At 43.1% G+C, this 27128-nt stretch overlaps 1 protein-coding gene across 2 annotated transcripts in view; it reads right to left on the reverse strand.

The window, feature by feature from the left end:
- Positions 1-289: 289 nt before the first annotated feature.
- The window catches only part of SYN1 (synapsin I), an 83949-nt gene continuing 57110 nt past the window's right edge, over positions 290-27128 (reverse strand). Inside the window, exons 5-12 of one of the 2 annotated variants that reach the window (XM_042453279.1) lie at positions 14111-14173; positions 12620-12762; positions 11761-11835; positions 11441-11543; positions 8444-8593; positions 5630-5693; positions 3735-4398; positions 290-1226 (exon numbers count right to left, since the gene is read on the reverse strand). In XM_042453279.1, coding sequence (XP_042309213.1) covers positions 1091-1226; positions 3735-4398; positions 5630-5693; positions 8444-8593; positions 11441-11543; positions 11761-11835; positions 12620-12762; positions 14111-14173 — 1398 coding nt within the window. In that variant the 3' untranslated portion in view covers positions 290-1090. The remainder of the gene's footprint in view (positions 1227-3734; positions 4399-5629; positions 5694-8443; positions 8594-11440; positions 11544-11760; positions 11836-12619; positions 12763-14110; positions 14174-27128) is intronic. The other variant, XM_042453280.1, reaches the window with a different exon arrangement.

The following is a 27128-nucleotide window of genomic DNA, read 5'->3' on the forward strand; positions in this document are numbered from 1 at the left end:
GTGAGGAGAAAGAAGTTGCCAATTGACAGTGGAAAAGGTGGAACCTGTAGCCAAGTAAATGGTTGGTGGGGAAGGGAGAGCTACCAAGAGGGAAACGGGTGACTGCAGAGGGGGAGTGGCAATCGATTGGCTTATTCACAAACAGCGACCCAGCACCTTTGTGGCCACAAACACAGACATGGCCGCAGGAGGGTCCCCTCCCTCGTGCTATATACAGAGATCCCCAGAGACCCCTCTCCTCTCCCTGTCCCTTTCCCTGGGGATCCCCCAGCCCCCGGGCTGGGAAGAGAGCCGGGCACAGAGTTTTGCATATTCGTGTAGAAGAGACTTGGACTTGAAAAACCTGCAGCCTCAAATTCAAGAGGAGGACTTCGGTGAAAGTACAGGCAGAGGGGGACTCTTGACTAGTATGGATGTTGGAAGTGGGGTGGGCTGGGGGGTTTTTTGTTTTGTTTTTTTTTGGGGGGGGAGGAGGGCAGTGTTCTGAAAAAGTGGGTTACAAAGGGTAAGGAGAATTAACTTTCTGAAACAGCGAAGAAGGAGAGAACTGGGAACCATAGGATTTAGGGGGAGGGAGGAGAGGGGGGTTTAGTGGACATTTCAGTGGAAATGAGTGGGTTCCCTTCTTCAGAAATGTATCCCAATACATGATGGAAGGCCTGAAGGGGACAGAGGCGGGACATGGATAAATATTTTAGAAGTTTGAACAACAAACCTTCCCATTCATCAGCATCCCATTTCTGGACCTGGCTGGGCCCATGTTTAGGCCTGTGGACTCTCTGTAGGTGCAGGTGCTTTCACCCATGGACATCAAAAGGTCCCTCCCCCTTACCTGGGACTGCTGTTGGCTAGATCTAGAGGAGATGATGGGATTAGGAGAAAGTTCTGAGAAGGACCTCAACAGACACTGTGGAAAGGGGCCACCCTTCTGGTTCAGACAGGAAGTTTGGGGTGGGCTGAAGCATTACTGTGCAAGGTGGGATATGAAGTATGGGGGGGGGAAGAGTCCCAGTAGATACAGAAGGAGTCCTAGATTGTGAAGCAGGGAAAGGAGGAGGTCAAGGATCGCGGTGTGAAGGTGGGAAGTCTCTCAGTCGGAGAAGAGGCTGGCGAAGCTCTGTCGGAGGCTGCGGATGCTCTCGGCACGCACTTCATCCTGACTAAGGCTGCCCCGTGGCACCGGCGCCTCTGCAAGGGGGAAGGTATTGGTCAGAGACTGGGATTTGCTAAGGAACAGTGGGGGAGGGATGGAGGGCAGGAAAGAGGGGAAGGGGTGGTGAAGAGGAGAGATGAGAAACACACTATTAATATCAGGTCAGGCAAGGTAGCTCCTTCCCAGGAAAGTGATAGGGAACAAGCACAGGGCAGTGAAGGGGGCAAGGCAAGTGAGGGTAGAAAATGAAGTGCCCAAACTCTCACCCTCTAACTTAGAGCTGCAGTGGATGGTGGTTCCAGCAGAGGGAAGCAAAGAGCAAAGAATCTGCCCTGCTGCAGTCAAAATGGTTGGAAAAGTTTTGGGGAAAGGCATTCTTGGGCATACTGTTCTAATTATTGGAATCCAACACTTCTTTATATTTAATTAATATAATATGTCCTGAAGTAATTATTAATATTTGGAGGAAGCAAATTCTCAGGCACATCCAACTTAAGATGCAAATTCTCCTATTCAAGTTCTTTTTGGTGCCTCCAGTTAGGAATTCCAATTGGATTTAGGATAGGGCGAGCAAAGTGCAGCCCTAGGACTGTCTGAAGGCCATGAACACATACGCTCCCTATCAATTGAGCTGAATGAAATTGGACAGACTATTCCAAGGGAGGGAAACAATGACTCATGGGCCCCCAAAAGCTGCTCATCCTTGCATTAGCAGCTCAAGGTGGTGCTAAGAACCTCAAAATATACTATCTTGAGCACTTTGGTGTTAAATATTTTCAGATGAATATTTTTAGCATGTTAAGGGAAATTTTTACTTCCCTCCCACGCACATCAAAAAATGGAGATTATCACATGGGGGCAATTCAGCAATAATTGTGGTAGGGAAAACAAAAAAGGAATGTTAGCTCTATAGCAATCAATATTTTCACAGAGTCACGCTCTCACGTGACAGTGCACAACAAAACCCATAGAACTGTGTGATTGCACAATTCAGTGAATGAATCAATATTACATTGGAATGAATCGTTGTGCACATGCGCCATTTCAGTTTTAAAGTTCCCAGGCTGCTGCCTGCAGCCCCTTTAAAATTTAAAGATCCTTGCTGGTGTTGCCCGCACAGCCTGTAAAATGCCCAGGTTGCTTCCTCAATACCACAATTGAAGCACGATTTGTTTTCTCATCCTTGCAATCGTGTTTCAATCACGGTATTGAGAAGCTTATTCCTGGGATTTCCCATGAATAGTTTGTTCCCAGATAATTGCTGGCTCTTCCCAGGAGAACTCCTGATTCAGCGGGATGTCATCTGAAAATCTCCTGACCAATCACGCAATTATCCTTTATCTTCCCCCTTTTTAATCCTGTCTGATAATCTCCAATGTTTCACGAAGTTTGGAATGTTTTCTGAAGTGTTTTTTTGTCTAGTTGCTGTCATTCCAACCAGCACTCAGCTGGAGGAAAATCCTACATCATCAGTTATCCCAGTCAACCAGAACCAAGAAACCAGCATATGACATCAAGATGACATCATATTTGAATTCACAACACCAATTCAGAGTGAGAGTAATAGTTCCTGCTCTCTCTTTGAATTGGTATTTGACTTTAACCTCTGTGCTGCAGACCTGAAAAATCACTTATTTAGTTTTAATGCTAACAATGTCCACCCAACAAGCATGAATGAGAATGACTGAGGTGAGGGTGTTGAAATAAAGATTTAGGCAATGTGTCAGGTTTACACTTTGAGAAGGCCCTTGTCTGTGGGTTGCTTTTATTTTCCCTCTTTATTCATGCGCACAGATTTTAGCGACTCATCTTTGTTTTGGGGATGGTTTTCTGAACAAAAGCCCTAACTTCCTTGCCCATATGACTGTAGAGTTGGCTGGAAAAAGAACAGACTATATTTCCCAAGGGTGACTGAATGGCTTCCTGTGGGCAAGTGAGTTTTAATTCTCTGTCCTACAGCCCTGTCCTGCCCTACCCAATACTCCACCATGTCTGTGCAATTCCTTCCCTCCACCCACCTCTATCACTGTACTTTGGCCTGGTAATTCCAAATTCATTAAAAAGTTGGTAAAAGCACACATTAAAACCAAGTAGCCCTCTGCAAATGCACTTACTTTGTACTACTCCCTCTGATTTGGGGAAGGAGTGTGGAGTGAAAGAAATGCCCAATGCACTGCGTTAGCCTTTACCAACTGAGTGGGCCCTGGCACTATCGCCAGCCTAAAAAAAATGCTGTCATGAACCATGAAGGGAACCCATGGTTTGTCATTCTATTGCTATAGTCAAGAGCTAGTGTGGCATAATGGTCTGAATGCCGGAAAACAAACTCTGCAGACCAGGGTTCAATTCTCCACTCTCTCATCCTCAGTCACACTCTCTCATCCTCAGGGGAAAGCAATAGCAAGCCTTCTCTGATCAAATCTTGCCAAGAAAACCCCATGACAGGATCATCTTAGGGTCACCAAAAGTTGGAAACAACCTGAAGATGCACACATCCCACTATGGACACCCATCCTCACAAATGCCAAGTCCTAGAGCCTGCTAAATCCCTCCCAAGAGCACCCCCAAGTCCAACGCTTACTTCAGCTGGGGCTGAGGCGGAGGCAGGTCCTGGCTGGGTTTCTGGGCCACTTGTGGTTTTCCTTGACTTGGTGGAGGGCGGCTGCCTTGTTGCCCTGGGCCCCCTGGCCCCTGCCCCTGAGTGCTGGGCCTTGGCTGCTGGGTTGTGGGTGGGACTGGGCGTTGCTGCTGTGCTCCTGCCCCTGGCGGGCGCTGCTGAGACACCCCTCCCTGGCTGCCCTGCCGCGGATGTTGCCGGGGTTGTCCTCCTGCAGCCGGTGGGCGCTGCTGCTGCTGTGGCAGTTGTGGCGGTTGCTGCTGTTGCCCACTCTTAAGGGGACCTGCTCCTGCAGGACGTTGCTGCTGTTGGGGAGTGGCCCCTTGTTGCCACTGCTGCTGTTGCCCTCCGCCACCAGGGCTTGGCCCTCTCTGGGGCTGTGGGGACTGCGGGGCAGATGGGGGCCCCTGCTGGCGAGACTGCTGGGCTCCTGGGCCGGGCTGCCGCTGCCCTATGGGACGCTGCTGTCCCTGTGGCGGAGGCTGCTGGGTGGTGGGGCTCGGCAGGCGCTGACCCCCGGCAGGACCCCCTGGTTGTGGGGAGAGGCCGGAGAGCTGCTGGCCTTGGGGAGGGGGGCGCTGTTGAGATGGAGGCCTCTGGGATCCTGTAGGTGGCTGCTGTGGTCCTCCTGGAAGACCAAGAATCAGACAAAAGGGAAGAGTGACTAAAGCATATTTCTCCTCGCCACCCAACCAGCCTAGTCAAATGCCAACCCATGCAGCCAAGCATCTCTTCTAAGCCTCTTCCCCTGCTTTCAAAAGGGCAGCCTCACTAGTAGGGTTGCCCATTTGGATCTGGAATGTGGCTCCTGTCACTCTAAAACAGTGGTTCCCAAAGTCTGTATCTCCAGATGTTAGGGATTTAGCTTCCAGAATTCCCGACTGTTGGTCAAGGTGGCTGGGGCTTCTGGGAGTCGAAGTCCAAAACATCTGGAAGACCCAAGTTTGGGACCCCCTGCTTTGAATCTTCACAAATCTCAGAGTATGATATGGTATTCATGCCACAAAGCTCTTTCAAGTAAGACAAAGGTACCTGTCCTCCAGCATCTTCCAAACCCCAAGTTTCAATTACAGTTATCCCCTCCCAACATGGCTGCCCCTCCACCACGGAGAGTGGGTGAATGAGACACAATGGAGTACCCAGCCCTGTTCTTGGCATCAGCTTCTCCACTCACCTCCTCCCCACCCCGGTCCTCCACTGGCATTAGGAGGGCATGGCTGTGGTTGGGAGACAGGTTTTGAAAGTGAGGAAAGAAAGGGTTATGCAGATGTTGAAAACAATCTGGGTTGAATCTGAATTGAATCTTTGTTGTTCAGTTGCATTTTGAATGGATCCAATTAAATTGGGGGTGGGGGGCTGCGAAACCCCCCCCCCCCCACTTAACCTTGGATAAAAGATAATGGGAGTTTTCCTGAGTTTTTAAAAAAAGATTTGCATTGTCAGCAGTGTAAATAATTAAGGTGAATAGACCTGGGATAAACCAAGATAGAACTCTGCATGAGTTGCATGTGTTTCATGCCATTCACATCACCGACTCTGTCTTTATTTGAGTGCTGGCATGTGTGAGCACCCAAACTTGCAGAGATATACATGGATGCAGTTCCATAGTGTGAATAACAAACCCAGAATGTATGAGTGAGATTATCTGCATAGTTGCACTAAAAAGAATGAAGTCTGAATGACCCCTTTGTTCTACTCAATGAACTCATCTTGCTCCAAAATTCCGCAGGTTTAAAGTTAGCAGAGCCTTGTCCTGTATACAAGCTGGTAACCCTCTTTGTTGGTCATGATTTCCCTCCAGTCAAAGGTCCCTATTCCCCCCAATGAATCCTCTCCCTAACTTGAAGTCTGGTATTTACCCTGGGGCGGTGGTCTCTGTTGGGCAGGAGGGCCTTGTCTTGGTCCAGCTTGAGCCGACTGAGCCTGAGGACAAAAGGAAACAATACAAACCAGAAAAATAGTTGGAAAAAAACATTCCCACCTCCCTGCATCCCAGAGGCAACATCCCCTAATCTCTAGCCGTCCCAGGTCCATCTGTACTATTCTTCACATCAATGCTGCTGTATTTTGCCAAACTTCTTGTTAAGTAGAATGATAACAACAATAATAATAAAGGGCTTAAAACCAAATCAATAAATGCTGTAATGTCTGGTTTAAATTTAGCCCAGTCCCTGGATGGGGGGGGGGCAGTGTGCCTCCTCTTTGAGGCTGTCTGTACAGCCCCTAAGGTACCTGCCCCCTCTCCTACATCTTGGCTCAGTATATGCATCTGTCTTCTGCTGGATCTGGTAAAAAAACCATCAGCTGGGTCACTTAAAATTCAAGTGTGAATGTCCAAAAAGAAGGGAGGGTCTCCACCTCTCAAAACACTCAAATGTGACTAATAAAAAGCAAAAATTAACTGGCAGCCGATTCTGGGCAAGAAAATGAAACTACTTTCAAAAAACCACGCAACATGTCATTAACATCAGACATTTTGGGTTTCAGGATGTAGGGATACCAGTTCGGCTTAGACGGATTTAAACTGTGGAGTGACTCAAAGGAGACAAAAGGAAACATTTCTTCACATAGCTAAACTGGGGAATTCACTAATGCAAGATGGAGTTATGAGACCACCAACGTAGATGGTTTTAACGGGATTAGAAAAATTCTCAGAGGATTTGGCTCTCAGCATCAGTAGCTAGTCACAATGACTGTATGGTGGAGTGAGGAAATATGTGGCCCTCCAAATGCTGAGGACTGCAGCTCCCATCAGCCCCAGCCAGCATGGTCAGTGGTAAAAAATAATATGGTCTGTGTAGGTAGGAAGTTGGCACAGTATTTGATCATGACACTGCACTAGATGTGCCTTCAATCTGATTCAGCAGTGCTCTTTTTATGTTCTTCAAAGGCAAGATTAGACAAATTCAGGGAGGATACATCTCTCAGCACCCATAAGCCACAATAACTAAACAAAGCCTCTCCCACCACCCGTGCAGTATTATCTCTGAATACCAAAAGCTGGGAATATAGAGTAGAGGAAGGATGTTGCTGCAAGAAAGGAACAAGACAGAGAGGAAGCTAACCTGAGCCAAGCTGGACCATTTTAAAACAATGTCTGGAATTCAGTTGGAGACTTACATCTTTGTCAGTGGACATATTTCTGTGGGAAATAGAATTAAGTAATTTCACAATGTCCATGGGGACTGCTATGATGCTACTTCATAGGGAAAGCCAGCTAACTGACCATTGTGTAAAGGAACAATTCTTATTGGGACCATGTCAGGATGCTCTTGCCGGTGGCCTGATACCCATCTTCACAGTTCCCTAAGAGAGTTCTTTAGCACCTCTAGTACATAGCTAAGAATGCATAAAGTTATGTAGCACGGACCATAACAGAGAATTCTGGCTCATGGGTTCTTCCTAAGAATGTACATCGGTGTTTATTTTGTTTGTGTGTACAAGAACAAAAAAATTCAAAACATATGTTTTTATGAATTTTCTGATTATTTTTTGTTTGTTTGTTTGTTCGTTTGTTTTGGGGAGGCTGCAAAAAAAAAATCATTTGTGGAAAAAATTATTTCTCCCATAAGAACCCCTATTTTTTTTGTTCTGGCTGCAGGGCCAGTGTGGAGCACTGGTTTGAATGCTGGACTAGGACACTGGGAGAACAGAGTTCAAATTACTGCTCAGCCACGGAAATCCAATGTGTAACTTTGAACAAATCAGAGAAAATGAAAGGCAAACTCCCTCTGAACAAATTTTGGCCAAAAAATAGTGTGATAGGTTTGCTCTAGGATCACCATCTGTCAGAAATGATTTGAAGGCTTACAGCAACAGTTTTTGTGTACATGCACATACATGCACACACATACACATAAACACACACACACACCATCTTCACACAAATGAACTTTTCACCAAAAGGCCTGAAGTGAAGAAAAATCTGCTATTGAACCATTTGTCAACAGGACATCTCAATCTGTTGGAACACCTCTCTTATCAAGGATTTGCAAGTTTTATTTCCTGCCCATACTTGGGTTTCAACAGGTATAACCCACTATATGGATTCCTCCCCCAATTCACCCAGCAAAGGACACTCACTGGATGCAGTAAGTAGTTCCCACCTTAACACAAACTAGACAATGGGCCCCCAGGGTCTCTCATGCTAAGATCTTCTACATCCTCCGGACTGAACAGTCTTTAACTAGAGCAAGGACAAAGACCATGCCCCCCTTCAGATCCTGTTCGACTGCAACACCCAGCATTTTTTTCCATGTGGTAAGCTGCCTAGGGCCAAATGGGGTTGCAATCCAATAGTATCTAGAGGTGCCCACCTCGATCTTAACAGCTGCAGACAGTACTTGTTTTGTTCCATAGCTACAGGCCCTCTAGGGTGCATCTACACTGTAGAAATAACACAGTTTAACTCTACTGTTTGTGCTGTAGCTCCATCCCATGAATTTCTGGGATTTTTAGATTTACAAGGCCTTTAGATATCTCTGCCAGAGTGCTGATGCCTCAGAATTCTGTAGGATAGAGCCATGGTAGTTAAAGTGGTGTCAACACTGCATTATTTCAACAGTGTAGATGCAGTATCAAAAGGGAGAGAGGAAAAGGAATGACCACAGCAGACACTATGAACTTAAAAGTGTCATTGTAAGAGGTTTAAGAGAAGATGAAAGGAGTGTTACCTGGGCATGCTGTCCTGAGGCAGAGCGCACAGGTGAGGGCACAGGCGTGCGAGGAATAGCCTGGGCCATGCGGGTCACGACCAGCTCCACAATCAGGTGCTTGTCTTCATCTTGGTGGTCTCCAATCAGAGGCATGGATGATCCCACTACCTGGAGGTGGAGAGAGAGCACAGGGAAGATGAGAAAGGAGAAAGAACTGAGCTCCTTTCCCCCAAATCAGGTGGAAGCATATGAACTGGTCTGAATGCTGAAATAAAACTAGAGATCATGATGATGGTGGTGGTAAGTTTTTAAAAGATCATTAAAATATAGACAGCAAATAGACAGTTGGGTATTTCTAAGCCTGCAACTCAGGATGAAGAGGAACAGGGAAATAAAGAACAGGAGTGTGTTCAAAGAAGGGCAACTAAAATGGTGAAGGGTCTGGAAACCATGCCCTATGAGAAACGACTTAGGAAGCTGGGGATGTTTAGCTTGGAGAAGAGAATAATAATAATAATAATAATAATAATAATAATAATAGATTATATATATATATATATATATATATATATATGCGTATCGAGGAGGAAGAACAACACAAATATAAAATTACAAGTAGTTAAAATACATTCTCATTATGCAAAAGACAAAAAACAAAAAACAAACAAAAAACCTAAAAACACAGTAAAAAACCTGTACATGTGCAATATCATATCCAATTCCTCATCGATGTTCCAAGTGGAGTATCATCTTACACTGTTATAGCAGGTCTGAGGGATAGGCTCACTGGAAGAGATCCATTTTAATTGCCTTCTTAAAGGCATCTAAGGTGGTAATAAGATGGATCTCCTCTGGCAAGCCATTCCACAGTTTGGGAGCCATCACAGTGAATGCCCTGTGGGAAGGTTAAGAGGTGACATGATATAGCCCTGTTTAAATATTTGAAGGGATATCATATTGAGGAGGGAGCAAACTTGTTTTCTGCTGCTCCAGAGACTAGGACCTGGAGCAATGGATGCAAGCTGCAGGAAAAGAGATTCCACCTCAACATTAGGAGGAACTTCCTGACAGTAAGGGCTATTTGACAGTGGAAGACACTCTCTCAATGGAAAATGGTGGAGTTTCCCTCCTTGGAGGTCTTTAAACAGAGGCTGGATGGCCATCTGTCAGGGATGCTTTGACAGAGTTCCTGCATGGCAGGGGATTGGACTGGATGGCCCTTGTGGTCCCTTCCAACTCTATGATTCTATGAATTCTATGAGAATGGCAAACCCAGGAAGAGACAATGTAGCACTGAGCAGAATTTCTCAAACAGTTCCCTGGAGCCCTAGGGCTTCACGAGAAGCTGGTAGGGGTTCTGCAAGAAATCGTGTTATGAGGGGAGCATTTTTTTGGAGCTGTAGATACTATGACTTGAATTCTATTGTTACTCCTGACCAGAGTATAACCACGGAATAAATGGGATTATCTTTATGTTGACTCACCACTCAGTCACCAGTTCAATGAGTCTATTCTAGTTGGCACTAACCAACAAAATTCTAGCCAATAACTTTTATGCGGTGGTTCCCTGAGAGGTGGAAATTGTTCAAAGGGTTTCTCCAGGTTAAAAAAGGTTGAGAAAAGCTGGCTTCGAGACAGGAGAGAAAACCAGGAAGTCCCCAGTTCAAGTCTCTCCGTTACCATTACCTAACAAGGCAGCCTTGACATCCTCTTTCCCCAGCTCAACTCCCTCCACCCCAAATCTGTAGCATGAAAATAACAGCAGATGATCTACACTACAGGATATTTGCTGAAAGGATTACTGGGAAAATATGTGTACTCTGTGTGTAAATGTTAAACAGCAGTATTAACAAAACCACATGGGGCAACCAATGGTGACTCAAAAATGTAGTCTGATCCAAAGAGCCAGGAAGTAAGCCAAATCTGCTCTGCTACCATGTTTTAACAGGAGCAAGACCCCCTTCCCACGTCAACTTTAGTGGACACAAGTCATATCCGCACACGCATCTGAAGATATAGTATGGATGGGAGATCAAAAAGGACATGTGTAGCACAAAACTTTGTCAACAGTTTGGACAGCTTGAAAATGTTTTTTCCCAGTTTTTGATCAGAAAGCCACCACAACATCAGCTTCCTGGGATAGACTAAGCGGCAGTCTCAGCCTGGCTCAGAGTTATTCCAGGACCACTTCACTGTAAGAAAATTTTAAGTGGAAAATTTTATCCTGGAGGATCCCTTGAATTAATTTTCAAATCCCAGGAAACCCTTGCATAAAAATTATTATACAATCAGCCCTCCTTATCCACAGATTCTACATCCACAGATAGCAATAGCAATAGTAATTTCATTTCTATACCACTTATCAGCGAACTCCGCACTCTCTAAGTGGTTTACAATCTGGAAGCCAATTGCCCCAACAAGCTGGACATTCATTTTACCCACCTACAAAAGAATGGAAGGCTAAACCAACTTTGGAGCCCTGGGATTGAACTCACAACCTTGTGGCTGCAGTACTGGCATTTAACCATTGAACCACCAGGGCTCTTTCAACCATTCAACCACCCATGGCTTGAAAATATTTACACACACACATTCCCAAAAGCAAACCTTGATACTGCCATTTTATAGCTGGGACACCATTTTACTATACCATTGTATATAATGAGACATGAGCACTCACAGATTTGGGTATCCATGGGGGGTCCTGGAACCAAATTTTAGCAAATATCAAGGGCCCAATGTACAGCCCCAAAATTTTTATTTTTTCAATCACAATCTCTTGCAGGACCTTTCATGGAACCCTAACTGAGAAATCTTGGACTAGAGAATAGCCCCTTGTGCCCCATCCAAAAATAAATAAATAAAGGCATATGTGGGGAATGGGAATAGAACTCTGTGGGTGAAGGATCACTGCTTGGTGTAAGATCTCAGCTTTGGTTACCCTGATATTTGGGTAAAGTAGAGACTAGAAACATGCAAGGACACCCATATGCACCCTTGGGCCCAGCACCTCACCTCAATGATGTGGTCTCGTCCATCCTTGCCATGCAGAGCTTCCACTGCACAGATATCCAAACCACCAAATATTTCTGAACAAGTGTCCACCCAAAGCTTGTACCTGCCGGCCAGAGGAGATGGGGAGGGGAAGAATAAGGGGAAGGTTATGACTGAGATACCACTAGCAAATCCTTCCAAGCCTCCCTGTCATTTGCATAGATATTTTTTGTCAGGAGAAGTAAAGGAGAAATCATAGATGGGTCTGCTTCCCTTTGTCAGCCATCCAGGTGTAATATCCCTCCCACACCAGTTCACCCTCCCCAACCCTTACCACTCACCTGTCAGACATGGCTATTTGCTCCAACATGGCAGATCCAGTGTTGGTCTTCCAGTTGCCCGAAACAGAAGTCCTCCTGCCAGAGGAAAGAGGACACTGTTAAATGTTGTGAGGCTTCAAGGGGAAGACCACCAAGCAAGCTCTTCCTTGCATAAAGGGCCTGAGAGCATTGAAAGTTGAGAGAGCAAACATGAAAGAGATTTCTTAGAGGTTTAGGAGAGATAACCTAGGCACATGCCAGAATTCCATAGGATGGAGCTACAGCACTTAAAGTGGTGTCAAACTGAATTATTTCTACCAAACTGAATTATTTCTACCCATAAGTCCCACTTATGTGGGGAGATACATTTTTGGCTTGCATAGGATCAATCAGAAGTGAGCCTTCAAAAATAATTATTTTTCCAACCCTCTGCCACGCGGGTTATACTGTTGCTGTTGCTGCTCTTGTTGTTAATATATTGATTGAATCACCCATCATGTCTTGGTCTCAATGGCTGTGAGAGGCCCTCCCTTTGTTCCAAGTTCCAGTTGCCAGTACTGTAGACTCAGAGGGAGAAGCATTACTGAACTGCAAAGATACAGGGCCAATTCACACTAAAGAATTACAGCTATGATTCCACTTCAGCTGCCATGGCTTCATCCTATGGCATCCTGGGATTTGTAGTTTGGTCAGAGGTGCCCCGTGGTTACGGATTCTGAGTGTCCCTGCAAAACACAGGATTTTGTAAGACAGAAGCATGGAATTAAAGTGGAATCATAGCACTCTAATTCTGTAGTGTGAATGAGTCCCAAGTCAGAAAGTTGGAGTAGAGTAGGCTGAAAAGCAAGCAGCTCCATAGAGGGCACTGCCCCATACTCACATGTAGGCCTTGTAATTGTTGCCAATCTTCTGGATACGGACATCATATTTGGCATCAATAAAGGGCTCTGAAGTGGCATAGGTTTTGGTGAGGGCCACCACACTGGCAATGTCCTGGAAATCATATTGGTTCTCCACCTTGACCTGCAAAACAAGCAGACAAGAGCTTTCCCTTGCACAGTGCCCATAGCAAGCGAAACCCCACTGCCTACTCCGCCCTGCCAAATGCTCAACAATTTACGTGGCTTCTGGCTCTTTGAAACTTGCTGAAATCTTAACAACTCCAGCTCAGGGACACTGTTTTCCCCATTTTCCCTCTACCTAAAGAGCCGGTGAGAATCAAAAGATAGAAGCACAGAGAGTGTTTAGACAGGAGAAAGAATTATTTGGGAGAAGGGCAGAATAACCAGAAGTGGTTTCACACATAGGATCTACCATGTTCAACCTATTTCTATCACAGACTCAAAACATTTTGCAGGGTTTTCTACTGCTTTTAAAAAAACTAAAAAAAAAAAAAACCCCAAAAAAAACCAGGGGTGACAACATGGTGAAGGGAAAAAGTCTATGTGTATGCCATCGGGCCTGAAGCCGCTCTTTATAGCTATAGTGTATTCCTAGACTTTAAAAACAAAACACTGGCGTTCCCTGTGAATTACATCTGTCATGGTGGGCCAATGAGTTTGAAAGTGATAGAGCTTCATCTGCATGTGACTGAGTAGCCTGATATGTCATGGAATAGATATGAAAGAAGGGCTGATTTTTCCTCCAAGTGCAGTTTTTTCTACTAACTGGCATCCTAGCCAGAGAGGAAACTAGATAACCACCAGAAATACTACAATTTCACAGATACCTGCCACAGAGAGAGGGGAGTGGAGAGACCGAAGTCTACACATTAGGAAGATGTACAAAGAAAGAGTTTAGCATCTCTGTTGTCTCTAGGTGATAGCTTTTGTATTCCAGGTAAGAGAAGACCAGTCTAATAGGGAGTTGTGTTGTTGTTGTGTGCCTTCAAGTCATTTCCGACTGACGGTGATCCTAAGGCAAACCTATCAAGGGGATTTCTTGGCAAGATTAATTCAGAGGGAGATTGGCTTTGCCTCCCTCTGAGGCTTAGAGAATGTGATTTGCCTACGGTAACACAGTCGGTTTCCATGGCTGAGCAGGGATTTGAATCCTGGTCTCCAGAGTTGTAATCAAACACTTCAAAGTTGTAGTCCATGCTGTCTCTCTCAATCGGTAATAGGCCATCAGAATTCAAAGGGTACTCAGACTAATAGGTGAGGGAGGCAAACTTATTCCATCTACAGCTTCCCCATACCCCACAAAATAATCCTTGGGCTGCCTCCAAAACTGCCTTTCACAAAGAGGCATTTGATGAATCAGTGTTCTGGGAGTATTCCACATGAGGGCATTATGGGCATAGTTCCTAACTCCACTTTGGAGTAGAAAGAAGTATTGTCTTCAATGTCCCAGAAAGAACAGTACTACTCACCTTGCCCATTCCGGAATGAGCATGCCCCATCTTCACCACCACCGGGTACTTGGAGGTTGTGAGCTGAAAAAAGGAAAGAGAAAAATGGAATCAGGAAAGGGCCATTTTCAGTGTGACCCAACACATAACTGCCAGTCTGCTGCAGGAGCCATTGCAGTGTCCAGTCCTGTTCAATGTGTCTGTACAAAAGAATAAGTTGTCACAAAATGACGAGTTGCAGTCACTGCAGAAAACAAGCTAAGTATTCATTTCCTCAATTTGAGGCTAGGAATACAGCAACAAAGTTCAATTTAATAAGAATGAATATATCTGTTATACATAAGAAAACAGAACCAAATCTGCAAACTTAGGATCTGGTTTCCACATCAGCATCAAATAGTTTCTCACTGCTCGACAGCTGAGAAGCTGAACACATGAACTAACTCCATTGAAAAGTATGACCTCAGGTGGTACGAGACATAAATTCTGTAATGGCTCTTTTTTATAACCACAAGCAACCCACTACTTGATTTAATAGCTGTCTAGTAACAAATGTTAATATCTTAACAGGTCTATCTCAGGGATAACATTTTAGGCAACAATCAACACCAGACAGATTTACTAGGTCTATATAGTGATGCAACAAAAGTATTACTTGCTCTTCTACATGGCTGTATCTTGCAAGCTGCTGCCTGCGAAGAGCAGGTACATGTCCTTAAATAACGAACAGGGTCCATAACTCAGTGGAATAATGCATATGGGTAGCATACAAAAATCTCAGGTCTAATCCCCATGTAGTTTAAAAATACTAGGCTGCAAGTAGTGGGACAATGTCTTTAACTGAGATCTCACTGCCAATCAGAGTACATGGAGTTCAGTTTGTATCTTCACTTAGGTAACCCTGACTGGGATATATTTCCCCCAGTGTGTTTCATGAATGTTTTGGGAACATATTCATTATTTGCTCTTGATGTGGGAAATGCTGGCACAACACTTCTTTAAAATTCACACTAAAATACAGAATGGAATCCCTGTCATGGAAGCTCCTTGCTACTAGGAAGACTTCATTCAAAGTCTGGTTTCATGTAATTCAGGAAGGAGGCTGACACTGGGCATAAATTCCCATGATTGTTAATGGTATTTAATTTTAGTAATAACCTCATGGATTGTAAAAATTTAAATTGGCAGAAATCACACACAGAGAAACATATACAAACACAAAGTGATAGTACAGGTTGAGTCTCCCTTATCTTGGGAGCAGAAGTGTTTTGGGTGATTTCACATTTATTTATTTTTTGGATTTTGGAATATTTGCATATATATATAGTGAGATATTTTGGAGATCGGACCCAATCCAAACACAAAATTAATTTATGTTTCATATACACATAGCCTGAAGGTAATTTTATACAAAAATTTTTAAATATTTTTGTGTATGAAGCACAGTTTGTGTTTAATGAACCATCAGAAAGCAAAGATGTCACTATCTCAGCTACTCATGTGGGCAATCTGTGGTAGTTTCAGGTTTTGGAGTACTTCAGAGTTCAGATTTCCCAATAAGGGATGCTCAGCCTGTACTAGAGAACAGAGGTTCACTAGCACCAGTGACAGCTTTCTCCTAATGCTGATTTCTGTGCTGGGGGACAGAATGTTCACTAATAAGGTGACTTTACACACCGTGTTCCTGAGAATAACTGCCTCCATCACCTACCTTGTATGTCATTTTCAAAAAGGACAGCATGGCTTCTAATCACAGAATTAATGCTAATATGTCAGTGGCGGCAGAGAAGATGATAAGAAACAGCCCCTCTATTCTAAACACCATTACAAGAGTAAGACAGACAATGATAACAAAGAGGAAGATACTTGATATTGTTCAGAAAATGTAAAAGAATGAGGGTGTATCTGTACTAGATGTTCTTTGTACCAAATCATAATAATCCATCAAGCACTTTTTGACATCTTGCTTGTACTGGACTAAAATGGACATAAATGTGTGATGCAACATGCTGTTTAATGCACAGAGTGCATTTGAATTATTGGAGGTAACGGTGGGAGACTGGGTGCTTCCTTATCTTATCAGAGTTTGTATATACAAGGCTGATTCTCGCAGAGGGCTGTCTCAGCTGTACCAGCACCAAGACCTGGCAAAAGGTTCACTGTCTTGTCAGCACTGTTATTCCTCTTTAGAAATCAGTAAGGTCAGATGTTGCATGGGAAAGTCCTGATTTGGGTAATATTACCAATGATATTAGATAATTATTTATTATTCATTTTATTTATTAGATTATTATTACGTACTTATTAGAAAATACAATAATGCTTGGAAAGATGGAGGCAGTAAGAAAAGGGAAAGACCACGTTACTGGTGAACAGAGTCAATCAAGAAAGCCATGGTCCTGAATTTGCAAGACTTGAGTAGAGGTGTTGGTGACAAGGTGACTTGGAGGTCTCCCATTCATGGGGTCACCATAAGTTAAAGTCAGTTTGAGGGCAATTGGCAACCAATACAGGTTGAATAACCTTTATCTGAAATGCTTGAGACCAGAAGCACTTCAAAGCTGGGATTTTTTCAAACAAAAACAGCATAGTACGTGCCTGTACCATATGGGGGATCCTTGGCATCCACTGGGGTTTACTTCCAGGAAGCCCTGTGGAGACCAAAATCCATCGCTACTGAAGTCCCATTATATTCAATAGCGTAGTAAAATGGTGTCCTTTATATAAAATAGCAAAATCAAGGTTTGCTTTTTGGATTTTTTGCAAGGAAGGGGAATATTTTCAAGCTGTGAATGTTGGAATCCAGGTGCAAAATATATGGATACGTAGGGCTGACTGTATTTGCAAGGCTGGGGACGCATGGATCTATGAAATGGCAGAAAGTGTGGATTCACGCTTTGCTTGAATTTCTGCCATGTCACAGATTCTCAGTCTCTCTCTCTAGCCTCATGTCTTTTTGCTGACAGCTGCCCACTTCTACCTTCAAGGTGGCAGCTGTGGTGTTCCTGCTTGTTCATCTTTCTCCCGCCTCTCCTCTCTCTCTCCAGCCTTGTTTCTCATTTGTTCACTACTTATGTTGTGTATGGGGTGTGAGGCTGGAGAGAGAGTGAGGATCTGAGAGAAGAACAAGCAGGAATGTCACAGCCATTGCTTTGAAGGTAGAAGTGGAAAACTGCTGGTAAAAAGTTTTGGGGTTTTGGAGGTTTTTAAATTTTAGCTTTCTGGACTAGAGGTACTCCACTTGTAATGATGATAACAACAGTCGTCATCATCATCATCTTGATTTATATCCTACATTTCCCCCAAGACTAGGACTCAAGGTGGCTTACAAATTAACATGATTACCATATAATTAAAACATACAAAATGCCAACATTAAAGCAAAACATACACTTAAAAAGGAGGAAAAGCACATAAAACAGTACAGTTAAAAAACAATGCAGCACCCTCTTACAATCACTTTCCTTAAAAGACTTCAGTTTTAAAAGCCTGCCTGAATCCAAAAGTCTTTGCCTGCTGACAGAAGGACAGCAAAGAGGGGCTATTTTAGTTTCAAACCCTTGGGGCAGCCACTAAGAATACCATCCACCCAAAACACATATACACTTACCTACAGAAACTGCCCCTCTGACACACACACTCACACTTCTAGATTATGGGACCTGCTGCAGTGGATTGATGCTTTTGCCCACCAACCTGCAAAATCCAGCCCCAGGCATTGCTAGTATTTACACAGAACGAAACTGCTGAAATTGCTCAAATAGGACATCTTTGTCCTTTGCCCATAGTCTGATAGAACCAAATGAGCTGCACCAGCTATGGAACAGTGAGTCAAGACCTATGTATTTCCCTTGATCCAGTAAGTCTACTCCAATTGAGGCTACCAAATGGATTCAATGTTGATGTTGCATGTTAAGCATCTCTGCATACCCTGTGCTGTGTTTTAGAATCTTCATATTTCTATATCTCATATTTGGAGATAACATGTTTTGGAGAGATCAATGACATTTCAGGTCAAGTTTCTAGGGAAAAAAGATCCCCCCCCCCAGGCATGTGCACATCCAGGTAAACAAAACCATCAAATCTAAAGTGCTTTGTCCTTTGCCCAAGTAATCTGCATTTCCTCTCAAACTCTGAAACAAAAGATCAATTCACATCCAAAACTGTAAGTCAACCTATCCCTACCTCCCCCCCCCCTTGTGTCCTCAACCAGACTTCTCCATCCATCCATTTTAGGGATATCCCAATCCAATCACTGTTTTTGTTTTACTAAAGTTAAAACCATCAACCTGTTTGGAATCCTATTCTCAATTTCTGGGACAAGTCATTCAAGCCTTTGTTACCTGGCCTAGGGCTAGTTTTAAGGTATAAATATGGTTTCAAAAACTAACTTCTGCACACACAGCCAAACCTGCATACACACCCACACTGTGTGTATGTTATGTGTCACCCTTAGACCTCCCAGTTGGAGTAACTCAGCTTTCCATTGTCTTCTCCTCGGACAGGTAATTATAACCGCACTGCAACGCCTAAAAACTCCACTGTCTCCTTTCCATATTTCCATTTCGGCTAGCTTGTATGCTGTATTTGTTTGAATTACTATCTTGTGTGTAACTGCACTCTGCATGTTTCTAAATAAAACTCTATTAATCCACCCAAGACCAGGAGTCCTCCCAGTTAGTACTGGTATACACTGGAGCACATGGTCCAAAGGTTACCCAAGCCTTTTGCAAAGCTAATTTCCCCCACCTTTGAAGTAACACTGACAGTTGTTGGGGACCTCCCAGTCCTTCCACCTGTTATTTGGGTAACATGTAGGACTGAGATACAACACCAGGATCAGGAACCCCTGATGATGTATAATGACCAAATTTTGCTCCAAGCTGTTACATAGCTTGGCAACAAAAAGTGCTTGCTTGGAAGGCTGTTAGTTATTCAATCTGCCACAAAAAGAACCACTTGATGTTTCCAATGTGACCAGGAAAAGGTTTGCAGCTGGCTGGCAGGAAGCACACCTTGGGGAGACACAAAGGTGGACTATTTGCTTTTGATGAAGTGATGGTTTCCCCATTACTATTGTCTCTCCAGATGCCCGCTTGCACCCCCCAGTCTGAACACACACTCCACGTGTGCATTTGTAAATAAATCAATATTACCCCCCCCCAAAAAAAAAACCACAAACCAACCCCCCCACACAAAAAAACCCACAAGTCGTCAGTATAAGGAAACAGACAGGGGAAAACCTGCCCTTGAAAAACGTTTCAGGAAGTAAAGAATGCAAAGCAATTGTCTCTTGACGGTTGTTTGTTCATTTGTGCAAATTCAGTCTCAAACACTCATTCTGACTCATGGAAAACTGCAAAGTCACTTTAAAAATTGGGTTGTTTTTTTAAAAAAAATCATTATTAAAGGAAGTGCAACAGCTCCTTACAAATACGCAAAGCATTTTAAAGCAGAAGATTACAAGAAACCACATTACGCACATACCCCTAAGGCAACCTGAAACATCCCCCCTATCAATAAATGCTGACAATAGCTTGTGTGTGAAAACTGCAGCATAAACACTGTCAGTTTGGAGGTTAGTGAACGTGAGCAAAGTGATCTGGGCAGGGCTGCAGTTTCACAGAATTATTTGCAATGCTGAAATGGCATTTGTTGTTAGGATAGAGATGCACAAAGATAGAGCAAAATGGTACTCAGGCTCCCAAGGAGAGATTTGAAATTATGACAGCATCACGAACATTCAAAATGCAATCTAGAAATGCCATATGAGATAGTCCCCTTATGCTTTGTACCATTTATTTATTTATTTATTTATTTATTTTCTATTTATATGAATATTGTATTTATATAAACATAATAAACAAACAAACAAACAAACAAATGGTACAAGACAGCCCACAGATAAAATTGGTTAAAAAGTTACCATTATAAAGACAATTAAAACGATTTCATTTAAACAATATAAAATTACATGAAAAATACGTAAGTTAAAACTATAAATAAACTCTGGGTGCACTCCAATAAGAAACCTCCCTGTGAGTGATTATATATTAAAAGTCTGCTTGGACAAAAATGTCTTTGCTTGCCAGCGAAAGGAAAGCAGGGAAGAAGCCAGGCTAGACTCCCATAGAAGGAGGTTCCAGAAGGTGGAAGCAACCATTGCGGAGGCTCTCTCTTGCATGCTCACCAAGCAAGCCTGTGATGGTTGTGGGACCAAGAGAAAGACCTCCCCTGAGGATCTTGATATTTTGGCATGTTCGTATTTATTGCTGTGTGCCTTCAAATTGTTTCTGACTTATGGCAACCCCAAGGCAAACCTATCACGGGGTTGTCTTGGCACGTTTCTTCACAAAGGGGTTGCCATTGCCATCCTTTGAGACAGAGAGTGTGACTTGCTCAAGGTCACCCAATGGGTTTACATGGCCAATTCAGGATTTGAACCCTGGTCTCCAGAGTAATCCAACGCTTAAACTTGGCTGTTAGGAGGGTTTAAAAAAGCCAACATGGCACATTAAAATGCATTTCTGCCAATTTAAAACTGAATAGATTGGATTTAAGAGCAGCATTTCATCTTTCTATGAGCATCTCTCCCACCTGATGGACCCACATTAATGGAAAACTGGAAGAAAAACATGTGAAGAAACTTGTCATGACAAGTTTAAGAGCCTTACAGCAAAATCCTCTGTGAGTTTATTCAAAAGTAAATCCCATTCTGTTCATTAAGACTTATTCCTAGGTATGTATGAATAGGATTGCAGCCTTAGTCAAGATATACTAGAATGTTTTTCCCACAGTTTCACTACTTTAGGGGCGGGGGGAGATAACTTACAAATGCAGTAAGGAAAGGTGATATTGAACACTATTTTGCTACATAAAAGAGGACCCCAGTTTTGCCTGCATTGGTGGACAATAATTAACAAGGATCCTTACAACAACCTGTAACAGTTCAGATCTGTTACTCTCATATGTGGAATATGGAGTGGAGGAGGCAGCTTGTCTTAAATACATACAGCTTAAATACATGCCACAGCTATAGTGATATTTGAGCTGGGGATTTCCTGCTCTGCAACATACCTCCTGAGGCCAGTCTCAAAGTTCTAGGCAACGCAGCTCCTGGAAGCCATCCAGTGCCTTAGTGACTTCACCTGTTACCAAATTCCTGAAGAGAAGGCTCATGACCAGCATGGAGCCTGCTTTACGTCGGATGGTTTTACGTCATGCTGTTCTTCCAGTGTGATGTATACAGTGAGAACTGAGAAGCCATGCTTGGCTGCAACACCTCCTTGGAATATTCACTTATTGCAAATATACATTAGCAACTATCCCCACTGAGGGCATTATATGTGACTATCTAACATGGGAGGTTCCTGCTTCTATGCAGACATTCTGCAACATATGCGGCACGCCTGAGGCAATGATGACAGTGGCCAGAAGAATCTTGGGGCATTATGCTGATGTAACATCTGGTTACACAGGAGGTTGTATATTTAGATGCTTGCCTAAAGAGATACCCATGCCAGGTCTCTTTTCTTTACACATGCCAGTTCTCTTTTTGGCACAGAACACCAAGTACAGTAGATCCTTGGTATCCACTGGGGTTTGGTTCCAGGATCCCCTGTGGATACCAAAATCTGTGGATACCAAGCTAAACCTAGCTGTGCATCTTGCTTATTACACTCAGTAATATGTGAAAAATCCCAAGAAGCTGTCAAAAGCAATCACAGCTGAGTCATACAGCATGTGTTTTATGTTCAGATGTTTTAGGTTCAGTCCCTGATTTTTCTAAAAGCCACTTCAGACAATAAAAAAGATTCTGAAAGCCCCAGATTTGCTCTTGTATTCATCAATTTTATTTTGGAGAGCTATATTATGTTTTTCCCCTACTAAAGTATCCCCAGGGAGCTCCTGGCATTTCCAAGTACAGTGGGCCCTTGGTATCTACTGGGGTTTGGTTCCAGGAACACCCATGGATAACAAAATCCATGGATGTTCAAGTCCCATTATATTCAATGCCATAGTAAAATGATGTCATATAACATGGCAAAATTAAGATTTGCTTTTTGGAATGTATATATATATACACACACGCACACATACACATACACATATTCAGATATACAGTGTGACAGCATTTTACACGGGAGCACATACATGCTCAAGCCACACATGAGCCCCATTCACTTGAATGGGGCTCAAGCATAGGCGGAATTCGCCTTACACAGGAGGGTCTGGAACAGATCCCCCACATAAGGCAAGGTTCCACTGTATAAACCAAGCCATGGATAACTGAATCTGTGGATAAAGAATCTGTGGATATGGAAGGCTGACTGTATTTTTCATTCCCACTAAGTTTAAATTAACCCGCTATTTTCTGAAATGGATGCAAAACCATAAATATGCAGGTAAAAATCAAAACAAAATGAGCTGGATAGTTTTGATGCTTCCAGGAAGTTTACCCCCTTTCTAGGTATGCCCTAAGTAGTGCTGTGAAAGACTGCATCTGCACTGCAGTCTTTCCAGTTTGACACCACTTTAACTGCCATGGCTCAATGCCTATGGAATTTTGGGAACTGTAGTTTTGTGAGATATTTAGCCTTCTCTGTCAGAGAGCGCTGGTGCCAAAAAACCTACAATTCCAAAAATTCAATAGCACTGAGCCATGGTTGGTAAAATGAGGTCAAACTGAATTATTTCTGCAGGGCGGATGCAGAGAAAAACTTTCTTCTGTGGCCCCATTCCCACTTGCTCATTTGTGCTGGATGTAACTGGGCAGATCCAGGTCTCCGCCTCCCGAATCTGTCCAGAAGCAAGTGCCCACTTTCATTTACCTTATTCGGGGTAATTTACCCCTGAATTCCATTGTAGCTCTTTGCAGAGAGTTCACATCTGCAGTACCAATTTAAAATGAAGGCTCCTTTGCTGTCAATCAAATTCAGTTCTGCTTTCGTCAAGGTGACATTTCCTACAGCAATTGGCCAAGCGGATGTGTGCTCCCCCCTCCTTTTTTAAAAAAACTGGTGGCAGTGTGCACATATTTTGTCAAATTTAAAAAACCTCCAGGTGTGTGTATTGTGTGTATTGTGTGTATTTGGGTCACTACAGATTATGGATCTTCCTCTGCCTCCGTTTTCAACTCCAAAATGCAATCTAATGCCATCTCTGCATCCTCCCTCCTTGCGACCCCAGAATGCCTCATACACGTACAATAATAATAATAATTCCTCACCCCAAATGCCATCTCTGCATCCTCTTGCTTTGCCAACCTGAATGCCTCACATACACTAATAATAATAATAATAATAATAATAATAATAATTCCTCACTCCAAATGCCATCTCTGCATCCTTTGCTTTCCCTCAGCCACCCCAGAATTCCTTACAGACACATACAGTAGCAAAAGCATTCTGTATCAATTTGCCAAATTGAAAGAGAAACATTTGTAACATTCACATTGTAACATTCGCATATAAAAATAATTTAGAAAAAAAGCCTTTTGCAAAGTGCTGTGCTGGGAGCAAGCAAATGAAAGGGAAAGTAGCACAAGCAGATTCTATGTATCACCCTGTAGCAATCTATCTGTATCACCCTGTAGCAAAAAGCATGCGCATAGTCTGTCAAAAATAAAAAATAAAAAGAAAGAGAAAGCTGCCTGGTGCAAGAGGAAGGCTTGTTCTGTTTTGTGCCCTCCCTCTGACCTACCCTGAACTTGACCCTTTGTCCTGCTCCTTCCTTCTCCTCCTCCTCCTCCTCCTCCGCCTTGATGAAGGGGAGGAATGTTCTGCCCTCTGCCCTCCCTCTGACCTAAATCCCTCCCCTGAACATGCCCCGATCATGATCAGGGACAAGTTCATATTCGCCGGAACCATTTTTTAAAAAAAAATACAGCTTTTACTCTGCTTTCAGAAGACCCGCACCAAGGAGCATATGCCTCTGAATGGGTGTGAAAGCCTCGGATTCGATTGTGAAAGGATCGGGGCCAATATGAACTTCCCATGGTTAATCCAGGTTCTGATCCTAGAGAGCTGCAGCCCATCAGCATAGGCAATACTAAGCTAGAAGGATCAACGGTGTGACTCAGGATCTGGCAGCTTTCCATATTACTGAGCTGCAGCCATTTGGGGTTTACTGGTACGATACCTGTGTCTCCCAATGCATTTTCAGTACTCTACAGTACAGTGGACCCTTGCCTTACACAGGGAATCCATTCCAGACACACACACACACACACACACATCCCCACGTAAAGTCTTACAATCTTTTAGATTGTAAGCCTGAGGGCAGGGAACTGTCTGATTAAAAATAATATTGTAAGCCGCCCTGAGAGCCATTAGGGCTGAAGGGCAGGATATAAATACCTAAATAAATAAATATAAATAAATAAAGTGAATTCCGCCTATGTGGAATGGGATGCACCGCCCCTTGCATCCTGCATGCTCCCCACAGCTTGAGCGTATAAGCTCAAAGCCGCATATAGTGCACCCAAGTATAACACAGGCACACTGTATTTTAATACTTTACAGACAGCTTCCAGCTCTACTTAAAACCTAAAAAATTAGGCATACACCAAAAACGTCTCCTGTAAAGCAAATCCCTCACCCCACCAGTTTCAACTGCTGTTTGGTCAACGATGGGTCAATGTGTACATTTTGCTGCCTGCAAACCTGGAAAGTTAATTCTGGAGTGAAACTGAACCACACCTATCCATTCCCAAATTATTTCAGTCACTAATGCCAGGTGTGACTATTAAACATAAAAGGGGGAAAAAGGAGGAGTTGTCCCAAGAGTGTTCACTAGTTTGAAAGTGTTACTTAGAACAAAACAATACAGATAGATTGTTCTGCCCAATCCTAAAATCCAGTGCATCTGCAAGGATGCTTAGCATGTGGGTCGGGCACAATCCTTTCCCACCAACAATCCATCATCAAATAGTGTGAAGTCGGGTGTAGTTGTGGATTAAGCCAACCCAGGCTGAACTAAAGCAAACCTATTTATCCTCCTATTTCAAAACTGGAAACATTAATTTGATCCCTCCAATTAGCATCAGAGATAATTGCTGTGAAGCCTTCTTTGTGGGAGTAGCAATTGCAGAAAAAACATTTGAAATGTTTATTTCACTTAATATTTATTTATAATTATGGTAATTTATTAAATATTATAATTATATTATGCTGCAATATAAGTATCTGTTGGATTCTTCTTCCAGGATTCCCATGGATATCAAAATCCGTGGATACTCCTATATAAAATGGCAAGACCAAGTTTTGCTTTTTAGAATTTATATAGATATTTTAGAATTTATATAGATATTTTGATATTTTCAAGCCATGGATAGTTGAATCCATGGATACAGAGGGCCAACTGTATAGTGATACACCATATAATGATTACATGTGAACATAATAAATATAATAAATAATAAAAGTATTTAATTATTTAATAAGTAAAATGATTATTGGTTATATTAATATTACCGTGAATCTTCAGATGTTGGAAGCTAACTTGAAAATTTAGCCAGTTTAATCTTCACCTGCAACACCATTGGCTGAGTGTAGTAAATAGGTCTGAATAAATCAGTAAATAAATACAGTTTGTATCTACGTCAGAGCTTTGATGTAACAAAGAAATCTGTAAAGCTAAGGGAAGTGATGTGACATTGATGGAATGGGATGGATTACCTATGTGCCATTCTACAAGTATTCCTAAAACCTTTGCCAGTCTAACCAACATACCTGGTATGTACTTAACACCAGTCAGCAATGAGATCAGAACGAGTCCTGACAGAAAGCGGGGCGGGAACATACCATTCCTCCCTTGGACAGGATCCTTGCAAAAGAATCATTGGCAAATCTTTTATGCTCTCTGGGCTGCTTGCCACATGTATCTTTCTGTTTTCCTGCAGAATGCACACCCAGCTGGGAATACACAACCAGTCAGGAAATCAATTTTGTATAGAACTAACCTCTGGGTTTTTATTTTGATGGATATCTTTGAAAGTTTATATTGCCAAACACATTAAGCTTAAAGCTGGAGAAATGAGGGAAGCTGATAATAGCACTGAAGTATCTCAAAGAATATTTGAGAAAAGAAGAGGAATGATGTACCTTACAGGTTCTGGTCTGTAACTAGTCTGGTCATTTCAGTAATGAGCAACTTTGGCTGAAAGCAATGGGTCTTGGGCACAGCCTACGTATTTAGCAGAATAAGGTATGTGTCTGTATGAGTCAGTGTTCCCAGTTTTATGTAAGTTATCATTGTCAGTGCTCTACATTTGTTTTCCCTCTGTACACATTGTTCACATTTGCTCATGTCTTCCAAGTTCCAGTAAGTCTATAGGCACCTGCAACTTAGAGCTTTGGAAAAATTCCTTTTTGGAAGGCTGGGGGAATTGGGATTTGTGATCCAAAAAAAATAGCTTTCCTAGCTCTGCTGCACCTTAGATTTACACTGCATCTGCATCTGCATGAGTCTGGTAATTAGTCTAGACTATAGTCGAAGGCTTTCATGGCCGGCATCCATAGTTTTTGTGGGATTTTCAGGCTATGTGGCCATGTTCTAGAAGAGTTTCTTCCTGACGTTTTGCCAGCATCTGTGACTGGAATCTTCTGAAGATGCCAGACACAGATGCTGGTGAAACATGAGGAAGAAACTCTTCTACAACATGGCCACATACCCCCAAAACCTCCACAAAAAAAGTCTAGACCAGGGGTAGGCAACCTTTTGGAGCCGGGGGCCGGGTTGGTGTCCCTCAGACAAGTCGGGGGGCCAAAGCCGGGGGGTGGAGCTTCCACCCTTGGGGCGGAGCCACCCTCTGGGGCGGAGCCTCCACCGAAGCCCTGCAACCGTCTAACTAAAAAGATTGCATGTACAGCGCTGTGTAAATTTACAGCGCTTCATAAATAAAGGTTAATAATAATAATAATAAAGGAGGAGGCATGTGCCCGCCCTCTCCTCCTCGGTCCCTTTCTGGGCAAACACCCCCAACCTGCATTCCAAAACACACACAACAGCACAGTTGTGCATTTCACATGGCTTTACT

Source organism: Sceloporus undulatus, chromosome 2 (assembly GCF_019175285.1).
Source record: "Sceloporus undulatus isolate JIND9_A2432 ecotype Alabama chromosome 2, SceUnd_v1.1, whole genome shotgun sequence".
In the NCBI taxonomy this organism is placed as follows: domain Eukaryota; kingdom Metazoa; phylum Chordata; class Lepidosauria; order Squamata; family Phrynosomatidae; genus Sceloporus; species Sceloporus undulatus.